General features: G+C 39.0%; 1 protein-coding gene across 6 annotated transcripts in view; it reads right to left on the bottom strand.

The window, feature by feature from the left end:
* Positions 1 to 20,254, bottom strand: part of disp1.S (dispatched RND transporter family member 1 S homeolog) — a 99,298-nt gene that overhangs the window by 38,457 nt on the left and 40,587 nt on the right. For 3 of the 6 annotated variants that reach the window (XM_041564241.1, XM_018264963.2, XM_018264965.2), the window contains one exon: positions 11,798 to 12,324. In XM_041564241.1, the coding sequence (XP_041420175.1) occupies positions 11,798 to 12,294 (497 nt within the window). In that variant the 5' untranslated portion in view covers positions 12,295 to 12,324. Of the gene's footprint in view, positions 1 to 11,797; positions 12,325 to 20,254 lie in introns of those variants that run through there. The other 3 variants (XM_018264964.2, XM_018264966.2, XM_041564242.1) reach the window with 2 other exon arrangements.

Genomic DNA, 20,254 nt, shown 5'->3' on the forward strand with positions numbered 1-20,254 from the left:
CAGTGAGCTTGCAATTGATCATTAGCATGCAGCTCAGATTCAAAAGCAACAGTTATGACCCATGTGGCCCCCCTCAAGTCATTGATTGGTTGTTGCCTGGTAACCAATGGAAACTCAGAGAACTGAAAATCAGGAAGTAGTGTTCTGGCTATTATGTTACACATCCAGTCACTCCAGCCTTTATACATTACATTTTTGGCTAACTAACTATATTAGAAACATTTTTTATTTTGTACAGCCTATTTACCTAGTTTTTATTTTTACACTGAACAATTCCTTGAAACTGCTGAGAGAAAGGAGATGGGGGCCTCCCCATCCTCAACTGTCATGCACAGAAAGGCTTTTTCCCTCAACAGAAATGGCACCAGAGACCTTTATTATAAAAAAATAATGTAGCGTTTAAAAAAAAAAATATATATACTGAAATTAAAAAAAAAAAATGTACCTATGGGGTACATTATCCTTTATAATACATGAGTGATACTCAGAGTTCCCTGTATAACTCAGCCTGCAGCCTTGTGCCTTTATATGGTCACAGAACCCCTCAGTGACTTCTAATATCCTTATCATTTACAGTAGGGGGTACATTATGCCATATACTACATGAGTGATACTCAGAGTTCCCTGTATAACTCAGCCTGCAGCCTTGTGCCTTTATATGGTCACAGAACCCCTCAGTGACTTCTAATATCCTTATTATTTACAGTAGGGGGTACATTATCCTTTATAATACATGAGTGATACTCAGAGTTCCCTGTATAACTCAGCCTTGTGCCTTTATATGGTCACAGAACACCTCACTGACTTCTAATATCCTTATCATTTACAGTAGGGGGTACATTACCCCTTATAATACATGAGTGATACTCAGAGTTCCCTGTAAAACTCAGCCTGCAGCTGCAACATTATATAATGTCCAATTTTTTTAAATGGGAGATTGGAGATCTATAAAGGTTAAAGTTTAATGGTTATTAAGTTATTAACAGAACATGTTGGGTTTGTTCCTGTTTAATACAAGAGAGTACCCATGTTTTTTAGGGCAAGGCCAGACGTGGTGTTTTTGCTGCGTTTTTACGTTGCGTATTTTAAAAAGAACAGCCAGGTGTAAATACGCATAAACTGCCCTACCACAGAAACTAATGAAAACGCACTACGGCAATTCACAAAGGGCGCTTGCAAGCTGAAATCTGCCACAGGACACCAGTATTGGCGTTTTTTAGCAGAAACGCCAAGAAGTCAAGAAACTACCAAATCAATACACTCTATGGGATCTGCACTTTTGAAACCACACTGTGTGTTAATATGCAGCGTATTTTAAATATGGCGTCCAAATTCTCAATAGAAGAATGAAAACAATGAGAAGTGCATGTTGGGAAAAGAATCCTACATGCTGAAAAACGCATGTTGACGGTCGCATGTGGTTTTAGTGGCGTATTTACGTCTGGCTGTTTTTTTTTTTTTAAGAACGCAACATAAAAATGCCGCAAAAAACGCCACGTCTGGCCTTGCCCTTATGGCTGCACATTAACAATTGTGCACTTGTCATTGACAGCAAGTCTTCCTCATCCAAAGGGCAGGTTGTGTAGCTCCAGCTCAGGAAACATTTCAGGATAATAGGTGTTTTTTACCTTATATTTTACCTTTTACCTTATATGTATAAGGGAAATTTGAGTGGGATATCACTTACTAGCTATGTGGCAGTTAAAGGTAGGGGGTTGTATTAATTTCTCCTCCAAAGAGTCCAACATTGATGCATGTCCCCACTTCACTTAACTGTACGTAGCAAAGCAGAATGGTCTTTTGTAAGAGCCTTTTGCAGAGCATAACAGATCCCAGATGTTAATGTAGAAGCTGAGCTAAAGTTTCACTCCTGTTTCAGCCGCACACTTTATTAGCAAATGGATTTGTTCACATTAGTTTAAGTCAAAATGACGGATTGCTCCAACTTAATGGCAGAATATACAGATCTTGTCCTAAATTCTGAAAACAAAAATGTTCCTGCAGAGTAAAACAAGGGCACTCTTATGTCTGAGAGATCCCTTGTTCAGAAGCAATCAGTAGTAATAGTCAGGCCTAAAGAACATTCTACCATTTGTCATGGCCATTGAGTGGGGGGGGGGGGTGAAGGGGAACAGGTGGGGGAAAATAACTTACACCAAAATGTATTTTCCAAACATTGAAAAATTTACTGGTTTATCCTGCAGTTTTACGTGTGAAACACGCACAAGCACACAGATATTTTCTAATATTTTGTTTTGGTCAATCAAAAGGCAGAGGCTGCATTTCACCTGATTAATTCAAACAATAATTTGGAGCTTGTAATTCATATATATATATATATATATATATATATATATATATATATATATATATATATATATATATATGGGACCTTGGTGCTGGGGTTTTCTGGATAATAGATATTTCCGTAATTTAGATCTTCCTACCTTAAGTCTACTAGAAAATCATGTAAATATTAAATAAACCCAATAGGCTGATTTAGCTTCCAATTAGGCTTAAAGGGTGGTTCACCTTTAAGGTAACTTTTATTATGGTATAAAAGAGCCAATTCATAGAAACTTTTCAATTGGTTTTCATTATTTATTTTTTTATAGTTTTATAGTTATTTGTCTTTTTTTTCTGACTCTTTGCAGCTTTCAAATGGGCGTTGCTGACTCCCTTCTAAAAAAAACAAATGCTCTGTAAGGCTATAAATGTATTGTTACTTTTTATTACTGATCCTTTTATTCAGGCCTCTCCTATTCATATTCGAGTGCATGGTTGCTAGGGGAATTTGGACCCTGGTTACCAGATTGGTTAAGATGCAAATTGAAGCTGCTGAATAAAAAGCTAAATAACTAAAAAACCACAAATAATAAAAAATGAAAACCAATTGTCTCAGAATATCACTCTACTCTACGTCATACTAAACGTTATCTCAAAGGTGAACAACCCCTTTAATCATATCTTAGTTTGGATCATATACAAGTTAATATTTTATTACTGCAGAAAAAAAAGGAAATCATTTTTAGAAATATGGATTACTTGGAGACTATGGGAGAAGGCTTTTCCGTAATTCGGAGCTTTCTGGATAAAGGTTTTCTGGATAACTGATCCTATACCCGTACCTTTAATAACGGGTTACCAAGTCTCTGTGTCCCACATTAGCTTGCTGAAAGGTGGCCATAATGTAGAAGATATTGGTTGATATTGGTAACAGACAGCCTTTTAGTTAGAAGGTAGGCAGAAGACTCTGCCATTGAATTACCACCCCAATATTAAAGGGAAACTATTGCAAAAATTAAAATTTAATATAAGCTTCAGCATACTGAAATAAGAAGTTTTCTAAATATAATCAATAAAAAATGAGTACCCTTTATGAAATAATCAAGTTTATCTTTACTACTTGTCTCTGAGCATCTGTTTCTCTTCATTCTCTCTTCATGCAGGAGTTGGGTGTCAGATTTCATTGACAGTTAAGGTGGCCATACATGGAGAGATTCGCTCGTTTGGCGATGTCGATGAGGTGGGCAATATCGGGCTGATCTGATCGTGGGCCCTAGGGCCCGACGAACGAATCCTAGCGAACGTGAAAGGGCGGTCGGATCAACGAACAGATGCGGCCGCGATCCGACGGGATTTTTAGTCCCATCCGATCGAGATCTGGGCGACTTTCGGCCAGATCTCAATCGGGGAAGCCCGTCAGAGGCCCCCATACACGGCCAATAAGCTGCCGACTCGGTCTGTCGGTAGCTTATATCGGCCCGTGTATGGCCACCTTTAGATCCAATATATCTTATAGGGGGCTCCTTTTAACCTAGAAGATGTAGTAGAGCTCCCTCTATTAAAATCCCCAGACATAATGTCTCTCTACATGCAGAAATTGTACAAAAGACAGTTATTGTGTTAGATTTTGTTTATACTGGAATCAGTTATTTGAGTGAGCTCTAATTCATCTGCTAGGAAAGGAAGCCCCCCTCCAAATCCATTAAAAGAGCAGGTCATTTAATGAGCACTTAATAAATAGTATGCAAATGAAGAACCATTAACCACCCACCTCAGGCTGTAGTAATTGAATAATTTTCAACTGCACCAAGAAAACACACAAATGGAACAAAAGCCAAAGCCATTTCTGGCACGGACGTTTGATTCTTGTCACCTTCCAAGCCTTCTGTCAATGTCTCTGAGTACATACAGGGAAACTTGTCATTTCTGAGATGCTTTGATTTCATTGGGGAAGCTGACGCTGTTTTGGAAGTCAAATAAAAGCTTTTGAAGTATTCAGCCGGACAATAAAACGCTTCTTGGAAGGAAGGACTACATGACTCATTCTTTGAAAACAAGCCAGAAAAATCAACATGGAGGAGTTTGCAATGTGGAGATTTGCTCATAATTCACAATAAAAAATATTTTTCTTTATTAGGCGTATTTCGCATTAAAGTCTATAAACCACATTTATCTAAATCCTGATGAAGACTACAGGCTGATAAAGGGCAGGTCTCTTATTTTAGGGACTAAATAGTGCATTACTCAGTCCGTTCCAGAAGGAGTCTGAGATCATCTTTTGCAGAGCTTATACTGACTTTTCAGAGAAGTAATTACTGATGATAATTTCCATTAAGTGCAGAAGACTCAGGAAACAGGTTTTCAGTGTTTTAACATACCTTTATTATTCATAGTGTGGGGAATTAAATGTAGTTGCTCACTATCTTGTTCTTGCGATCGCACAATTACAGGAAAGGTTTTCCTGTTATATATCTTATACAGGGTATGAATTTCTCTTAACTCAATATACAGGCATGGGACCGGTTATCCAGAATGCTTGGGACCTGGGGTTTCCTGGATTATGGATCTTTCTGTAATTTGGGACTTCATGCCTTAGAAATTCATTTAAACATTAAAGTGGACCTGTCACCCAGACACAAAAATCTGTATAATAAAAGTCCTTTTCAAATTAAACATGAAATCCAATTTCTATTTTTTATTTAAGCATTCATAGCTGTTGTAAACTCATTTAAAAACCTCAGCTGTCAATCAAATATTGTCTGCCCCTCCTCTATGCCCGTGGCATAGAGGCGGGGCAGGCAATTACTTTCACTTTCAATTCAGCACTTCTTAGATGTCACTGCTCTCCACACATTCCCCCAGTCCTCTTTACCATAGAACTGTGTAGCCAGTACATGGGGATGGACATCGGGTCCCCCATTCTGATGCACAAACAAGATTCTGAGATGATACAAGACTTCTCTTAATAACAGTGTCCACAAAATGGCTGCTGCCTGCTTGTTATAATTATGAATTCCCAGACTGATGGAAACAAGATTCAAATAATTTATATAGTGTAGTTAAAGTTCATTTTCCTTGACTAATCTGATAAAATAGGATTTTGAATCATTTTTTTGGGTGACGGGTCCCCTTTAAGTAAACCCAATAGGCTGGTTTGTAGGAGTAATTGTATTTTAGTTTGGATCAAGTACAAGATACTGTTTTATTATTACAGAGAAAAAGGAAATCATTTTTAAAAATTTGGATTATTTGGATTAAATGGAGTCTATGGGAGACAGCCATTCCGTAATTCGGAGCTTTCTGGATATTAGGTTTCCGGATAAGGGATCCTATACCTGTATAGGATCCCTGTATAGTTATCCGGAAAACTCAGAATTAGAGAAAGGCAGTGTCCTTTAGACTCGATTATAATCAAGTAATTAAAATTTTAAACAATGATTTCCCTTTTCCTTGTACACGTATGAGATTTGTTATCCAGAAACCCATTATAAAGAGAGCTCTGAATTTCAGAAAGGCCGTCTCCCATCAGACTGCATTTTATCCAAACAATCCACATTTTTAGAAATCATTTGCTTTTTCTCTGTAATAATAAAACAGTACCTTGTAATTGATCCCAACATAATTAATCTTTAGTGGAAGCAAAACCAGCCTATTGGGTTTATTTAATGTTTACGTGAATTTTCTAGTAGACTTAAGGTATAAAGATTCCAATTACAGAAGGATCCATTATTTGGAAAGCCCTAGGTCCCGAGTATTCTGAATAACAGGTCCCATACCTGTAGAAATGAAACAATACATTATGCTTAATCCCAACTAAAATATAAGTAATCCTTATTGGAGGCAAACCAATCCTATTGGGTATAATTCATGTGTATATAATTTTTTAGTAGACCTAAGGTATGAAGATCCAAAATATGGAAAGATCCCTAATCCGGAAAACGACAGGTATCAAGCATTCGGGATAACAGGTCCTATAGCTGTACTGACATAATGCAGAAACGTATACAGTAATTAGGGTAGGGATATACACAAACCACATTTTTTGGATTCGGTATGGTAGTGCGGTGGTTAGCACGGAGTATTGTGTTTGATCCCAATGAGAGAAATATCCAAAGAGAGTCTGCATTATATCCCATGGATACTCTGGTTTCGTTATTGGTTAGTTGAATGAAGGGGTGTCATCTCATTAAAAGGATGGCCGTGTTGTATCTGTTTTTTGGTCAAACTATCTATACAATACATATGTTTTTCATCAATATTTTAACAAAAGGTTTCTATCAACAAGAGTATGAACGAAGGTCATTAAAAGCTCCTTTTCCAATAAGCAATCTGTCACTGTTTTTCCTGCGCAATTTAATTAGATATCTACCATTTGCTGTGAACAATGAATCATTTATAATTACCCTGGGAATCCTCGTATGGGGTGACACAATGCAAACAAAGAAAAAAAAACTGAGTTGGCTCAGATACTTCAGAATTTTCATATAAAAAACAAACCTAAATGATCTCATTAGTTCTGCTATCAATCAATACGATTGGCTTTAGTTCGCATGCAATGACATGTCACTGATCAAAGACTGGAATATGTGGGCATAGTTTATAACAAAAGAAAAAGTAGTTCATGTGAGGTGTTCCTTTGTGGGCAAAATTCTAACTACCTTTAATCACAGTTCATATTATACAGTAAGGTAAATTAAAGGCGAACTGTATAATCAACAGCTTGTGTGCAGGCACCTAGAATGTGCAATTTGGCCATATTAAATCTGGTGATTGAGCCATATTTCAGTGAATAAAACAGAACACGGGTTGATTTAAGAGCTCCATCAACTGAGTAAAACTGTACTACTGCACAGTGATCCAAATTAACAGCACAAGGACCAGTTAAAGGAACAGTAAAATAAAAAAAATGAGAAATAAAAATATAATTCAGTGTTGCCCTGCACTGATAAAACTGCAGTGTTTGCTTCAGAAACACTACTATAATTTATATAAACAAGCTGCTGTGTAGCAATGGGGGCAGCCATTCAAAGGAAAAAAGGCTCCCATACCTCCCAACATTCTGGAAGTAAAAAGAGGGACAAAAATGTTTTTTCCGCACGTAGCGCAGCATTTTTTGACCACACCCCTTTCTGTGGCCACACCCCCTAATTACCATGTTCATTTTACAAAATTTGGCAGGTTATGAAAGTTTGAAAATATTTCTACTTATCTAAACTGTGTTCTTGTGTCTCAAAATTGTTACAAAGTATCTTATTTGCACCTGTTAGCTGTTCTGGGCTCTCTGCTAAAAGCCAATTAAGTGAGAAACTTTGTTTCTTTTTCTGGCTGTTCAGTGCAGAGAAAAGAGGGACTTTCCAGTACAAATGAAGGACTGCGGGTTGAGCTGTCAAAAGAGGGACTGTCCCTCCGAAAAAGGGACAGTTGGGAGGTATGGGCTCCGGTTACATTATGTAGAACATAATGGTGTTATCTGTTATCCACTATTTAACCTGTGCCATATAGACTTTTTTCAATTTCCAACATGGCTACACAGCAGCTTGTTTATATGAACTATAGTAGTGTTTCTGAAGCATACTTTTATTTATATAAACAAGCTGCTGCGTAGCAATAGGGGCAGCCATTCAAAGGAGAAAAGGCTCAGGTTACACAGCAGATAGCAGATCAGCTTTCTAGAACATAATGGTGTTATCTGTTATCCACTATTTAACCTGTGCCATATAGCCTTTTGACATGGCTATACAGCAGCTTGTTGAACTATAGTAGTGTTTCTGAAGCATACATATCAGTATTACCAGTGTAGGGCAACAGTACATGATATTTTCATTGCACTTTAATTTTTTGGTGTTACTGTTCCTTTAACCCAGTGCAAACTGTCAGATTGTCTTGCCGAACTTCCCGAATCCAGCTCTTCTAGCCCCTCTTGCCTTCCTTATGGTCTTAGAGGTAAAAGGATTGAGGGTTTTTTCACCTTGGGAATCATCATGTTGTAAAACAAGACTACAAATAAAATGAAATACTACCTGGGAGACAAAGGAATCTGTCTCTATTTCAGAATAAAGTGAGGTTATATCTCCCATTCTCTTGTGGAACATGCTTAAAACTCACATTCTTTGGCAAAGAAACAAACACTCTCATGTACAAGAACCAGCCCGGTTTCAAAGTGAAGACTATAAAATAAAATGCTTTATCATAAATGTTTCGACTAATCCTTTCAAAGTCTTTTCATCATCGAGTAAACAGCTAATTCACTTGCTATTGTAGTAAAGTCAACATACAAACATTGGACTCTGAAAGCTTTAAATAGTTTTAAGTAATACAAATTGCTATGTGCCTACAGAAAAAGGGAGTTGCAAGATTTGTTGCTGGGGTAAAGCAAAATAAAAGACTTTCTACAAAGCAAATCTCAGCATTTAAAAGCTCCTTACTCTTCATAGGCCAAGTAAAATGTTTGAGATGATATGTATAAAGGTTTCATTTAAAAGTGATTAATGGCAGCAGGTGACCTGAGGTTGCTCTGAATGTTGTTGGACTGATGGAGACAACTAAGACAGATTTAAAGTTTTCATTATTTAAATTCCCGCCAAGGACTATATGCATTCCTGCAAGTGAACGCAATAAACAAGCGTGTTTAGAGTAATGAAAATGTTATTTTAAAAAATAAATGTATAAAAATACATATAAAATTTAATTTTATATGTATGAGACACATACATCAAATTGTTTCTTTATGTTCTTACATGTTTCAGAATTACATTACTTAGAAAATAAATAATTTAAAATATGATGAAATGTTAAAGGCTCTTCGCCAATGCTAGGCCTCTATTGTAGTTTAAAGCCTTTTTTTCCCCATTAAGGTTTCCCGCAAAAAGTCCTAGCCTGGAGACGGCTTGGGTCAAAGTATTATTTGGTTATCCCCTGAACGCTGCCATTACAGTGCAAGACTATCCACAGCTTCATTCACAGATTTCATTGAGGGGTGACACAAAGGCTCATTAGTTAGTACAGGTATGGGACCTTTTATCCAGAATGCTCGAAAACTGGGGTTTTCCGGATAAGGGGTCTTTCTATTAGGAATGCACCGAATTCAGAATTCAGTTTGGGATTCGGGCAGCATTCTGCCTTTTTCAGCAAGATTCGGCTGAATCCTTCTGCCCGGCTGAATTGAATCTGAATTTGCATATGCAAATTAGGGGAGGGAAATCCGTGGCTTTTTGTCACAAAACAAGTAAAAAAATGTTTCCCTTCCCACCTCTAATTTGCATATGCAAATTAGGATTTGGTTCGGTATTCGGCCGAATCTTTCTATAATTTGGATCTTCATACCATAAGTCTTCTAGAAAATCATTAAACATTAAATAAACCCAATAGGCTGGTTTTGCTTCCCAAAAGGATTAATTATATCTTAGTTTGGATCAAGTACAAGCTACTGTTTTAATATTACAGAGAAAACAACATTATTTTTAAAAATCTGGATTATTTGGATAAAATGTGTATGGGAGACACCTATTCCGTAATTCGGAACTTTCTGAATACCGGGGTTCCATATAATGGACCCGATACCTGAACGTCTGCATTTTAGGGCTGGGGTCCTGAGATTGATTCATATGCAGACACTATCTAAAAGGAATCTGTATGTTCTCCCCACATCTATATGGGTTTCACCCACCAGCCAAAACAAGTACAGGTATAGAATCGGTTATCCGGAAACTTGTTATCCAATAAGATCCGAATTACGGAAAGGCCATCTCTCATAGACTCCATTTTATCCAAATAATCCAATTTTTTTCTCTGTATTAATATAACAGTAGCATGTACTTGATCCCAACTAAAATATAATTAATCCTTATTGGAAGCAAAACCAGCCTATTGGGTTTATTAAATGTTTACATGATTTTCTAGTAGACTCAAGGTATAGAGATCTATGGAAAGAACATTATCCGAAAAGTCCCAGGTCCCGAGCATTCTGGATAACAGGTCCCATAACTGTTTACAATAGGATATAGATAAAATTGACCCAAATTTACCGTGTGAATGTGATAAGGAGCTGTAACTGTGTCATCACATTATAAAACAAACCACCTACAGACGTGTATTACTGGTACACGTATTGTGTTGGGTGATTAGTGGAAAAAAATGTTCCATTTTAAAGTTTAAACATGAAAACATTGCGGTTGGATGGCAACTAAGCAAGCATTTTAAGTGTACATCAAATATTCACAAGGCATAATAAACAAACCATTTTCATTTTAGGCCTTGTTCTTATTGCGCTTAATTCAGAAAAAGCATATGAAATATTTAGGTAGTTGCTGTCCTTGGATAAAAGAGACATTTTATTTTAACCCCAGCTACAATTAAGACATCAAAATATGGATTACTATCAAGATACCTCTAAAAATGGTAACAAACTGGACAACCAGCCAGATAAGGTCCAGATATGAGAAGACATCATGTGCAACCTGGCATTCTATTAGCCTCTGTATGGACCAAAATAATTACCTCCTCAATCAATATCTATATATGGAGGCACAGGATGAACTGTATATGTGCCCCTGATGCAATGTAATCACTGGCTTGGGGGTCTATGGGATCAGCCCAGTATGACATCATTTGAATGATCAAATCGAGGCAACCTGGTCAAACGATTGCTTCTTTTAATGTAAAAAGATGCCTGGTCTAACTCACTGATTCTACCTTAAATCGGAATACACAAGCCAATCGTATGACCTTTAGTCAGCCAGTGCTTTAAAGTCTCATTAATTAAAAGGTTCTGTTTGTTAAAGGGGAACTATCGTGAAAATCAAAATTTAGTATACGCTTCAGCATACTGAAATAAGAAACTTTCTAAATACAGGCAATTAAAAATTCTGTACCGTTTTTGAAATAATCAAGTTTATCTTCACTATTCCTCTCTCAGCATGTTTCTCCTCATTCTGTCTTCTTTCAGAAATTGGGTGTCAGATGAATGATCCAATATATCTTATAGGGGGGCTCCTTTTGCCTAGAAGATATATTAGAGCTAAATCACCAGTAGGCATGTCTCTCTACATGCAGAATTTGTGCAAAAGGCAGTTATTGTTAGATTTTGTTTGTACTGGAATTAGTTATTTGAGTGAGCTCTAGTACATCTGCTAGGAAAGGAAGCCCCCTATAAGATATATTGGATCATTCATCTGACACCCAACTGCTGCATGAAGACAGAATGAAGAGAAACAGATGCTGAGAGAGGAATAGTGAATATAAACTTGATTATTTCCGAAACAATGCAGAATTTTTATTGATTGGATTCAGAAAGTTTCTTACTTCAGTATGAGGAAGCTTATATTACATTTTCATTTTCACAATAGTTCTTCTTTCAGCATAACTGCTGGATTCTGTGTATCTCTAAAATAAAGTTCTCATATGAAGTTCAAATGTATTACTATGTAATAAAGTTTCCACTGAAAATGGTGGTAGAAGTACCGCCAAAAGTGGTAGAATACCAACAAAATGTGGGTAGAAAGATATCACTAACCTTAAATTTACTAAATGGTGTGGCACTTGCTGATGCTGAAAATGATCACGGCACTGATGAAGGCAGAATGACTGTGAGGGTTGAAGACAACAGGCAGGGTGATATATGGGTGGATGGTTTTGGCAACCTGAGTTTGGGGAGAACTCTGTGCGTTGCTGTAGGCAGCCAGAATTCAGTGCAGAAGCAGCAGTTCCACCAGTTCGTGGAACACAGTCTTGTAGGTTGTTATGGTTGTGTAAAGAATGATGGTATGAGCAGGGCTGGCAGCACTGGGAAATAACTGGAGTTCTTTGGTTGTCTAGAAACAAAGAACAAGGCTTCACCGCCCCATTATGTGAAAGGCATCCATTGGGACTCACTTTAAGTCTTCCTTCGTCTGTGGAAGGGTGCTGCTGGTCTCCATCGCTGGCTGCGGGATGGCTTGCTGACAGGGGTTTGGATGGGATGTTGCCATTGCTAAGAGCCAAAAATTCACTGTTTCTGCTGTTCAATGCCATTCTCCCAATCTGTAGCGAGCAAGGAGAGGTCTAAGTTAGAAAAAAAAATAATGGTTAAACTACTAGACAGATACTATTTTATGGGTACATTTACGATTTTATTTTCTGCAATTACCACAAATTATTTGAGTAAAATTACTTTGACAGTGAGATTTTTTTTAATACATTGAGATTAGTTTATCAACTATAGCAAAGGAAATTTAGAGATAATTAAAGGAAAAACTATACCCACCTAGACAATGTAGGTCTCTATTAAAAGATATTGCATAAAACAGCTCATATGCAGGGCCGGAACTAGGGGTAGGGAGAAGAGGCACGTGCCCAGGGTGCAAAGTTGAAGGGGCCCCAGGCACGGTACCTCTTCTGTTGGATTCCCCCTAGTTCAGACCCCTGTGTCCCTACCTGCGGCAGCAATTCCAGCAGTTCATTCTACTTCATGTACGCGCGCCTGTTTGTGCGCACACTCGTGGAGGAGGGCAACAGTCGGCTGGGTTGCCTTGGGCACCCAGACGACTCGGCCCGGCACTGCTCATATGTAAAACCCTGCTTCACGTTGATAAACCATTTTCATAATAATATACTTTTTTTAGTAGTATGTGCCATTGGGTAATCCTTAATAGAAAATTGCCATTTTAAAAAATAGCTATCAATTATATGCACAGTTATGCCTTCTCATTTGTGGTATCTAGGCAGTGCTGTGTGTATGGCATGAGACAAGTAAATAACTTCTGATTCCAGAAGGCATAACTTTGCATATAATTGCTAGCCAAGGGCTTTTTGGCTCCTTTCAGCCCTTCTCACCATAACCAGATTTGGTTTCCCATTTCACTACTCTCCAAGTCCTACCTCTCAGAAGCCATGTTCCAATATCTTGCACTGATGAGATCTAACAAGATTGAAACAGGCTGTCTGCAACTTTGGATATATAGCTCTGAACAATTAAGCTGGCCATAGACGCAAAGATCTGATCGTACGAATCGAGGATTCGTACGATTTTCGAACCGTGTGTGGAGAGTCCCGACATTTTTCGTCCGGCGGAGATCGGTCGTTTGGTCGATAACACAGGTTAGAAAATTTCTGTCGGCTGCCGATAATATCTCTGCGTGTATTGCCGATCGTACGATTTTCAGTGGGAGACTGTCACTAGCTTTGGTTGGACATAACTATCGTACGATTGCTGTCAGGGGCAGAACATCGGCTGATCTGTTCTTTAACTAATCTGACTGGTAAGACTTTGATCTGAAGGGTTTGTGGCGGGTTGGGAGATGGGAAAGTCCGATCGTACGATGATTCGTACGATCGGATCTTTGCATCTATGGCCAGCTTTATTAGGCTTTATCTGTGCTATAAACCAGCAGTTCTGGATGCATAGTTGGCCAAAGGGACACAAAGGAGTGATTTGCATGTCTCTGCCCATAATGCCTTATGGGACTCTCATTTTTGGTATCTAGACAGTGCATACCTCCCAACATTTTAGAAGTAAAAAGAGGGACAAAAATTTTTTTTCCGCACGTAGCGCAGCAATTTTTGACCACACCCCTTTCTGTGGCCACACCCCCTAATTACCATGTTTGTTTTACAAAATTTGGCAGGTTATGAAAGTTTGAAAATATTTCTCCTTATCTAAACTGTGTTTTTGTTCTCAAAATTGTTACAAAGTATCTTATTTGCACCTGTTCCCTGTTCTGGCCTCTGCTAAAAGCCAATTAAGTGAGAAACTTTGTTTCTTTTTCTGGCTGTTCAGTGCATAGAAAAGAGGGACTTTCCAGTACAAATGAGGGACTGCGGGTTGAGCTGTCAAAAGAGGGACTGTCCCTCCGAAAAAGGGACAGTTGGGAGGTATGGCAGTGCTGTGTGTATGGCATGAGACAAGTAAATACCTTCTGATTCCAGAAGGCATAACTTTGCAAACAAGTACAAGTAAATGCCACATGAAGAAACACTCAAAGCATCTGAACATAGGCCGCATTCCATGGAAATCTGCCTGCCTGATAGATTGTCAGAGAGCCATCTACAAAGCCCATCCCAAACATCAGGCACCACCTGTTATCCTATGGACTCTAATAGTGACTTAAAGAAAGAAAACACAGCAGTTCCCTAGAGACTGAGGATGGGGGAGGATTCATTCCAAAAATGGTTTTAACTGCCTGTTACCAACTGGTCAATATTTACTACTGGGTTCAAACGTAAGCAGTTCTTCAATCTTCGCTGCAAGAAAAATGTGAAGAATTCTTAAGCCTAACATTTGCTCTTTTCTCTGCAATTTATAAAGATCGGTGCATCCCTGTGCAAAAGGTTATTTTATGAAGCTTTAAAGTCAGAAGACACAAGAAATTGATAATCTCTTCTTTGCTACTGTGCTAAGAATGGAGACAAGATTTAAGCACATGGGTTGGCTTCCCTTGAACTGAAACAAAAGCTGGATCCGACAATTTATTTACAGACACAAATACTTATTATCCACACATTTTGTGGCTTTTTTTCTCAGAATGCCAGTGAATCCGTTGAGCTTCCATTTTGAGGGGTTGTGGGTCCTCAGGTCACGATGATTTTATATAGTTACATTTTAGTATGCTCTAGAAAGAATCAACTTTTCAATTGGTCTTCATTAATTATTTATCGTTTTAAATTATTTGCTTTTTGCTTCTGACTTTTCCCAGTGTTCAAATGAGACACTGACCCCGTCTAAAAACAAAGGCTTTGTAAAGCTACAAATGTAAATTATTGCTACTTTTTATTACTTGTGTTTATACTCCGGTTCTCTCCTATTCATAATCCAATCTCTTATTCAAATCAATGCATGGTTGCTAGGGCAATTTGGAACCCTAGCAATCAGAATCCTGAAACTGCAAACTGTTGAACCACAAATAATAAAAAATTAAAACCATTTGCAAATTGTCTCAGAATGTCCATCTCTACATCATACTAAGGAGACCAACCCCTTTAATGGGTAATGTACAAATCAGGGAATAATTTTCTTGTTTCTTGCTAAATCTCAAAGGGCAGTGACACACCAGGAGATTAATCGCTAGCTATAAATCGCTGCTTCTCTAGGCAACTAATCTCCTGCACTAAAGGCATTCCCATAGGCTCCAGTCTCCCAAAATCGATACAAGAGGAAACTTCAAGCGATTTTGGGAAACTGGAGCGACACATATGTTTTACCAGCAGTGATTCACATTATTGCCTATGGGAAAGCTTTTTACTGGAGAGTGCAGGAGATTAGTTGCCCAGAGAAGCAGTTAATCGCTAGCGATTAATCTCCTGGACAAAGACAAATGCAATCAAATGACCTTGCAGCTGCATGAGACATTAGTGGGAATGTAAGGAACGCAGAAAATGTGTTGCATGTGGGCATAGCTTCTGTGCTCCATATAGGGTGACTTTCACACATACATTTTATTCTAGTTGGCTGTGTTAAAGGAAAACTGTACCCCTGAAACAATGTAGGTCTCTATAAAAAGCTATTGCATAAAACAGCTCATTTGTAAAACCCTGCTTCATGTAAATAAACCATTTTCATAACAATATACTTTTTTAGTAGTATGTGCCATTGGGTAATCATAAATAGAAAATGGCCATTTAAAAAAAAATAAGGGCCGCCCCCCTGGGATCGTATGATTCATGGTGCAAATAAACATACCAAACAAACTATACGTGTTAGGTCAAATGAGCCAATTAACAGACAGAGTTGTGTCTCTTGCTTCCACACTTCTTCCTGTTAGAGCTGCAGTATTTCTGGTCAGGTGATCTCTGAGGCAGCACACAGACCATCACAAAATGGTGGCTCAAGGCAAGAGATGTAAAAAGGCAAGATTTACTTAAATATATATTCCAGTTTCATGAGATTCTCTAATATGTCACTTAATTTTATATAAATCTGTTGCTCAAGTTTTAATTTTGGGGGTATAGTTTTCCTTTAACTCTTAAATTGTTATTGGTGGCTACAGATGGATTAAGTCCACAGGAGAGCTGGTTCTTGCTTTATTCAGTGTAAAATTTGACTATACACAGAGTAAGAGACATTACAGTAGGAAATACCCATGTGACAAGATATAAAGGAGTGATGCTGCACAATACACTGCCTACTACGAACCAGAGTTACTAATATACAGTGAATAAAAATTTTCAGAGAAATTGGGCCTCGTTTTTTTTAACAAACTACACCAGACTAGAACTCTGCTGTGAGGTGGACAGTGAAGTAGGCACACCGTAACCCTATTGTTGTGGCATACGATAATTGGCATGTATACGGCTCCTTTGCACCATGCACCCACCAGCAGTGGGTGCTCTGTTGCACTCTAGATTTTCCAAAAATACTTCTTTATTGTGGCATGTCAACATTTCGACACTAGAGAAGGGTGTGCTAACCGATATTTATAATACATACACCCCCAGGAACTTCCCCCATGGGCTGATCCTAGTGAGATTACCCTTCCCCCTGTTAATTAAAACATGAACTATACCATATTCATATTCATTACCTGACATTTAAAAAGCATTAAAGGACAAGAATGTATTCAACCATTTTGGCTGAAATGTCTCCAGTTTCTGAATCCAAAAGGATACAGCCCATGTCCATATAATTATGGATTATAGATCAATGTCAGACATAAGAACTAGGGATGCATCAAATTCACTATTTTAAATTCAGCTGAATCCCAAATCTTTAGTTAAATATTCGGCCGAATACCAAACTAAATCCAAACCCTAAGTTGAGCACGAATGGGAAGTTATACCACAAGCACTTGGATATGGCCGAATCCTGCTAAAAAAGGCCATATCTTGGCCAAACCAAATCGTGGATTTGGTGCATCCCTAATGAGAACGGATTTTTGTCTGCAATAACACGGAAATTCTACAAATGCTTCTCTTCAGTTTTAAAAAAACAGCTACAATGCAGGAACAGATGGGGAAAAACCAGGCAACTGCAGTAACGCACTAACTATATTATTATAACCTTCATGCAAACAACCCTTTCATTTCATCAGTATGTATGTATGTATTTACTAGCTTCTGAGTGATTAAGACATTATTTAATTCTAATTTATTTTACATAATAGTGTCATGCATTATCAGCTGGATTAGAATTCGGGATTTTGATCATGTATAGGACATTTACCTTTCTGTTCTTTAGCCTCCTGGGTTACTTTGGGCTTGTGTTTGATATCACTGTCCTACTATATGAAGAATAATTGCCCAAGATCCAGCTTTTTAGAAGACTAAACCAAGTGATTGTGCCGTATCTTTCTTCTTACTGTATTAACAAGATGCCCAGTCCATGCAGAAGTCTCATGACACAGGGTAGAGTCGTGCGCGGAACCAAATTCTAAGATCCGGACACGACCCCGCAACCCACATATTTACCAACTTTGATCCTCTAACCGACCCGGACCAGCAACTGCCTTATCAGCAATCCGACCTGCAACCTCCCTTCAAACAGGAAGTGACGTTGCTGCAAACCGGAAGTGATGTTGCTGCAAACCGGAAGTGACACCATCAAAAGTGCCCGATAGCCGAGAGTGACAGAAGCGAACTACTGGGAGAGAGTCGCAGCAAGAAGAGACCTACAACCCGATCCCACATCTATACCCGCACCTCGTTCCACAGGGTACCCACTTTTTTTTGCAGGTAACCCGCGGGTACCTGACCTGCTGCAGGACTAGGGTTGCCACCTTTATTGAAAAAAATTACCGGCCGTTGGGGGGCGGGCACAAAAAGGGGTTGCAAGGGCTTGCCCTGCAGCTTCAAATCCTGTGTGCCGGTGTGCTTTTTCGTATCCACTTGAGAGGTTTGCCGATTCCTTCATCACCGGGCACCAGGTACCACTATATTGGACGTCTGTCGTGGGTGTGCGATTTACTCTACAGCTACCTGAACAAAAAGGGGTGGGTCATGACGTAAAAGTGGGTGGGGCTACGTAGCGTGCCGTGAAAGGGGGCGGCGCAACATCGACCCGATGTCAAGAACACTGCAAAAAAAGGTATGTTCTGCGCGAATTGGGGGCAGGCCGAGGGCTTTTTTTAAAGGGTATTACAAATTAACGGCAACTGCATTGCCGGTAAATTTGTAATACCGGCCCCGGCAGGTGTTTTACCGGCTGGGCCGGTAAAATACCGGCCGGGTGGCAACCCTATGCAGGACTCTAACATAGGGTGATGCCACCACCACCATACTTTACTGTGGGTTTCACTCAGCAGGACAACAATACAAAAAACAGACAAGTAACTTTGGGGTGACTCAAGAACAAAACAAGAATGTCCTACAATCATCCTAAATCATTATCCAATGAACTCGAACAACCAGAGCAAAGAACCGTATATGTAAGAGTGAACTAAGAATGGCTCTAGGGAGTAAAGAAAGTGTTAATATCTTACAAACACAGTACAGCCCTAATGATTACTGAAAATTGTTCAGCAGCCTCCCTGGGCAGTATGGAAACCATATTAGTTGGTCTGGCAGCTGTGTGTTTGCTCTCCGTAGAGCATGCTTTTTTTCCAGTCTAGGAAATGAATGGTCTTTCTGTAAGGAAATGCATTAAGAGAACTTTCAGTAAGAATTTGGCCTCTTTCAAGTCACAAAAAAATCCGAATACAGCAACGTTCTAGAATACACTCTATGAAAGGACGTGTAGAAAACTCCAAAATGACCTCCCACAAAACACAACACTTACATTACACATGGCACGGTGCCAGCCTGTCTAGCACTTGAATATGATTTAACTTCCTTCACTGGCAGCCAGAAAGAGAAAATAGAACCAAATTCTGAAATCCGTGACCTGAAGTTTCCACGTCACTCTTTAAATACGAGAAGAGAAAAAAAGAACTCTAGCAGCTATTTCCAGAAAATATATGCAGGACACACTGTGACTGAAGAGCTGTTTTAAATCAGCAGGAAAGACGCATTAGGGTCCCTTCTGGGTGTAGGTCCACTTACATCAAAGATAATTACAGAACTTTTCCTCCCCTGTAGCAGCTGTAGGCCCACTGTAACAAATGTACATTTTTCATGCCCGGACCTTCAACCAACAAAAAGAGCATTTGCAATAAATGTGTTTGATATGAAAGTGCACCACCTGATTGTGTAAGGGTACCGAGCCTTGCAGTTTTTCAAGAGGACAATCGAGTTGCAAGAAACTGCAGCTATTAAGGGCCCCTATACACGGGCCGATAAAAGCTGCTGGCAGACCAAGTCGGCAGCTTATTGGCCCATGTGTGGGGCCATCCGACGGGCTTTCCCGATCGGGCAAGTTTAAAAAATCCCGCCGGAACGCAGCTGTATCTGTGCGAGTATGCGGTCCTGCAATCCAACCGCCCATTTCGGATGCATTATGATTGATCGTTGGGCCCTAGGGCCCAAGATCGGATCAGCCCAATATCTCCCACTTCAATGTGGGCATATCGGGGAGAGATATCGCCACCTTTACAGCTTAATCCCAGTGGGATGTTGTCAACAGATAAACCGCTGGAAAAGTCTGGAAGGGTAAATAAAATAACATGATTTACAACTTCTCTGTCTGTTAGAAAATAAAGAGGGCTATTAAGGTGCTGCATGTTTTCAAGGGTGTTATTCCTTTATCCCTTCAAATCCCACTGGGCTAAACACGGGAAGATTAATCGCCTGCGATTTTTTTGCACTCAAAACGTTTTTTTTATTTTACCTCCAGTTCACACAATAAAAAAAAAATCATACTTTCACAATTGTACAATATCTGCATTGCAAATGTGTAAACAATGTGTCTAAATGCAATATGACTGAAATGTTGCTTACAGTTATATAATAGTATCATTGCAAATGTTTATACAGTATGCGATTTTTAAGGGTAAGGGCACACCTGGCGATTCTGGGAGATTCGCCTCTTCTTTGGGGCGACTAATCTCCCCGAATGGCTACCTTTTGTTTTGCGCAGACTATAATGAAAAGTCGCCTGCGGCATGGCACAAGCAGCGATTCGTATTCC

The sequence above is a fragment of the Xenopus laevis genome, chromosome 5S, assembly GCF_017654675.1.
Source record: "Xenopus laevis strain J_2021 chromosome 5S, Xenopus_laevis_v10.1, whole genome shotgun sequence".
Taxonomy (NCBI): domain Eukaryota; kingdom Metazoa; phylum Chordata; class Amphibia; order Anura; family Pipidae; genus Xenopus; species Xenopus laevis.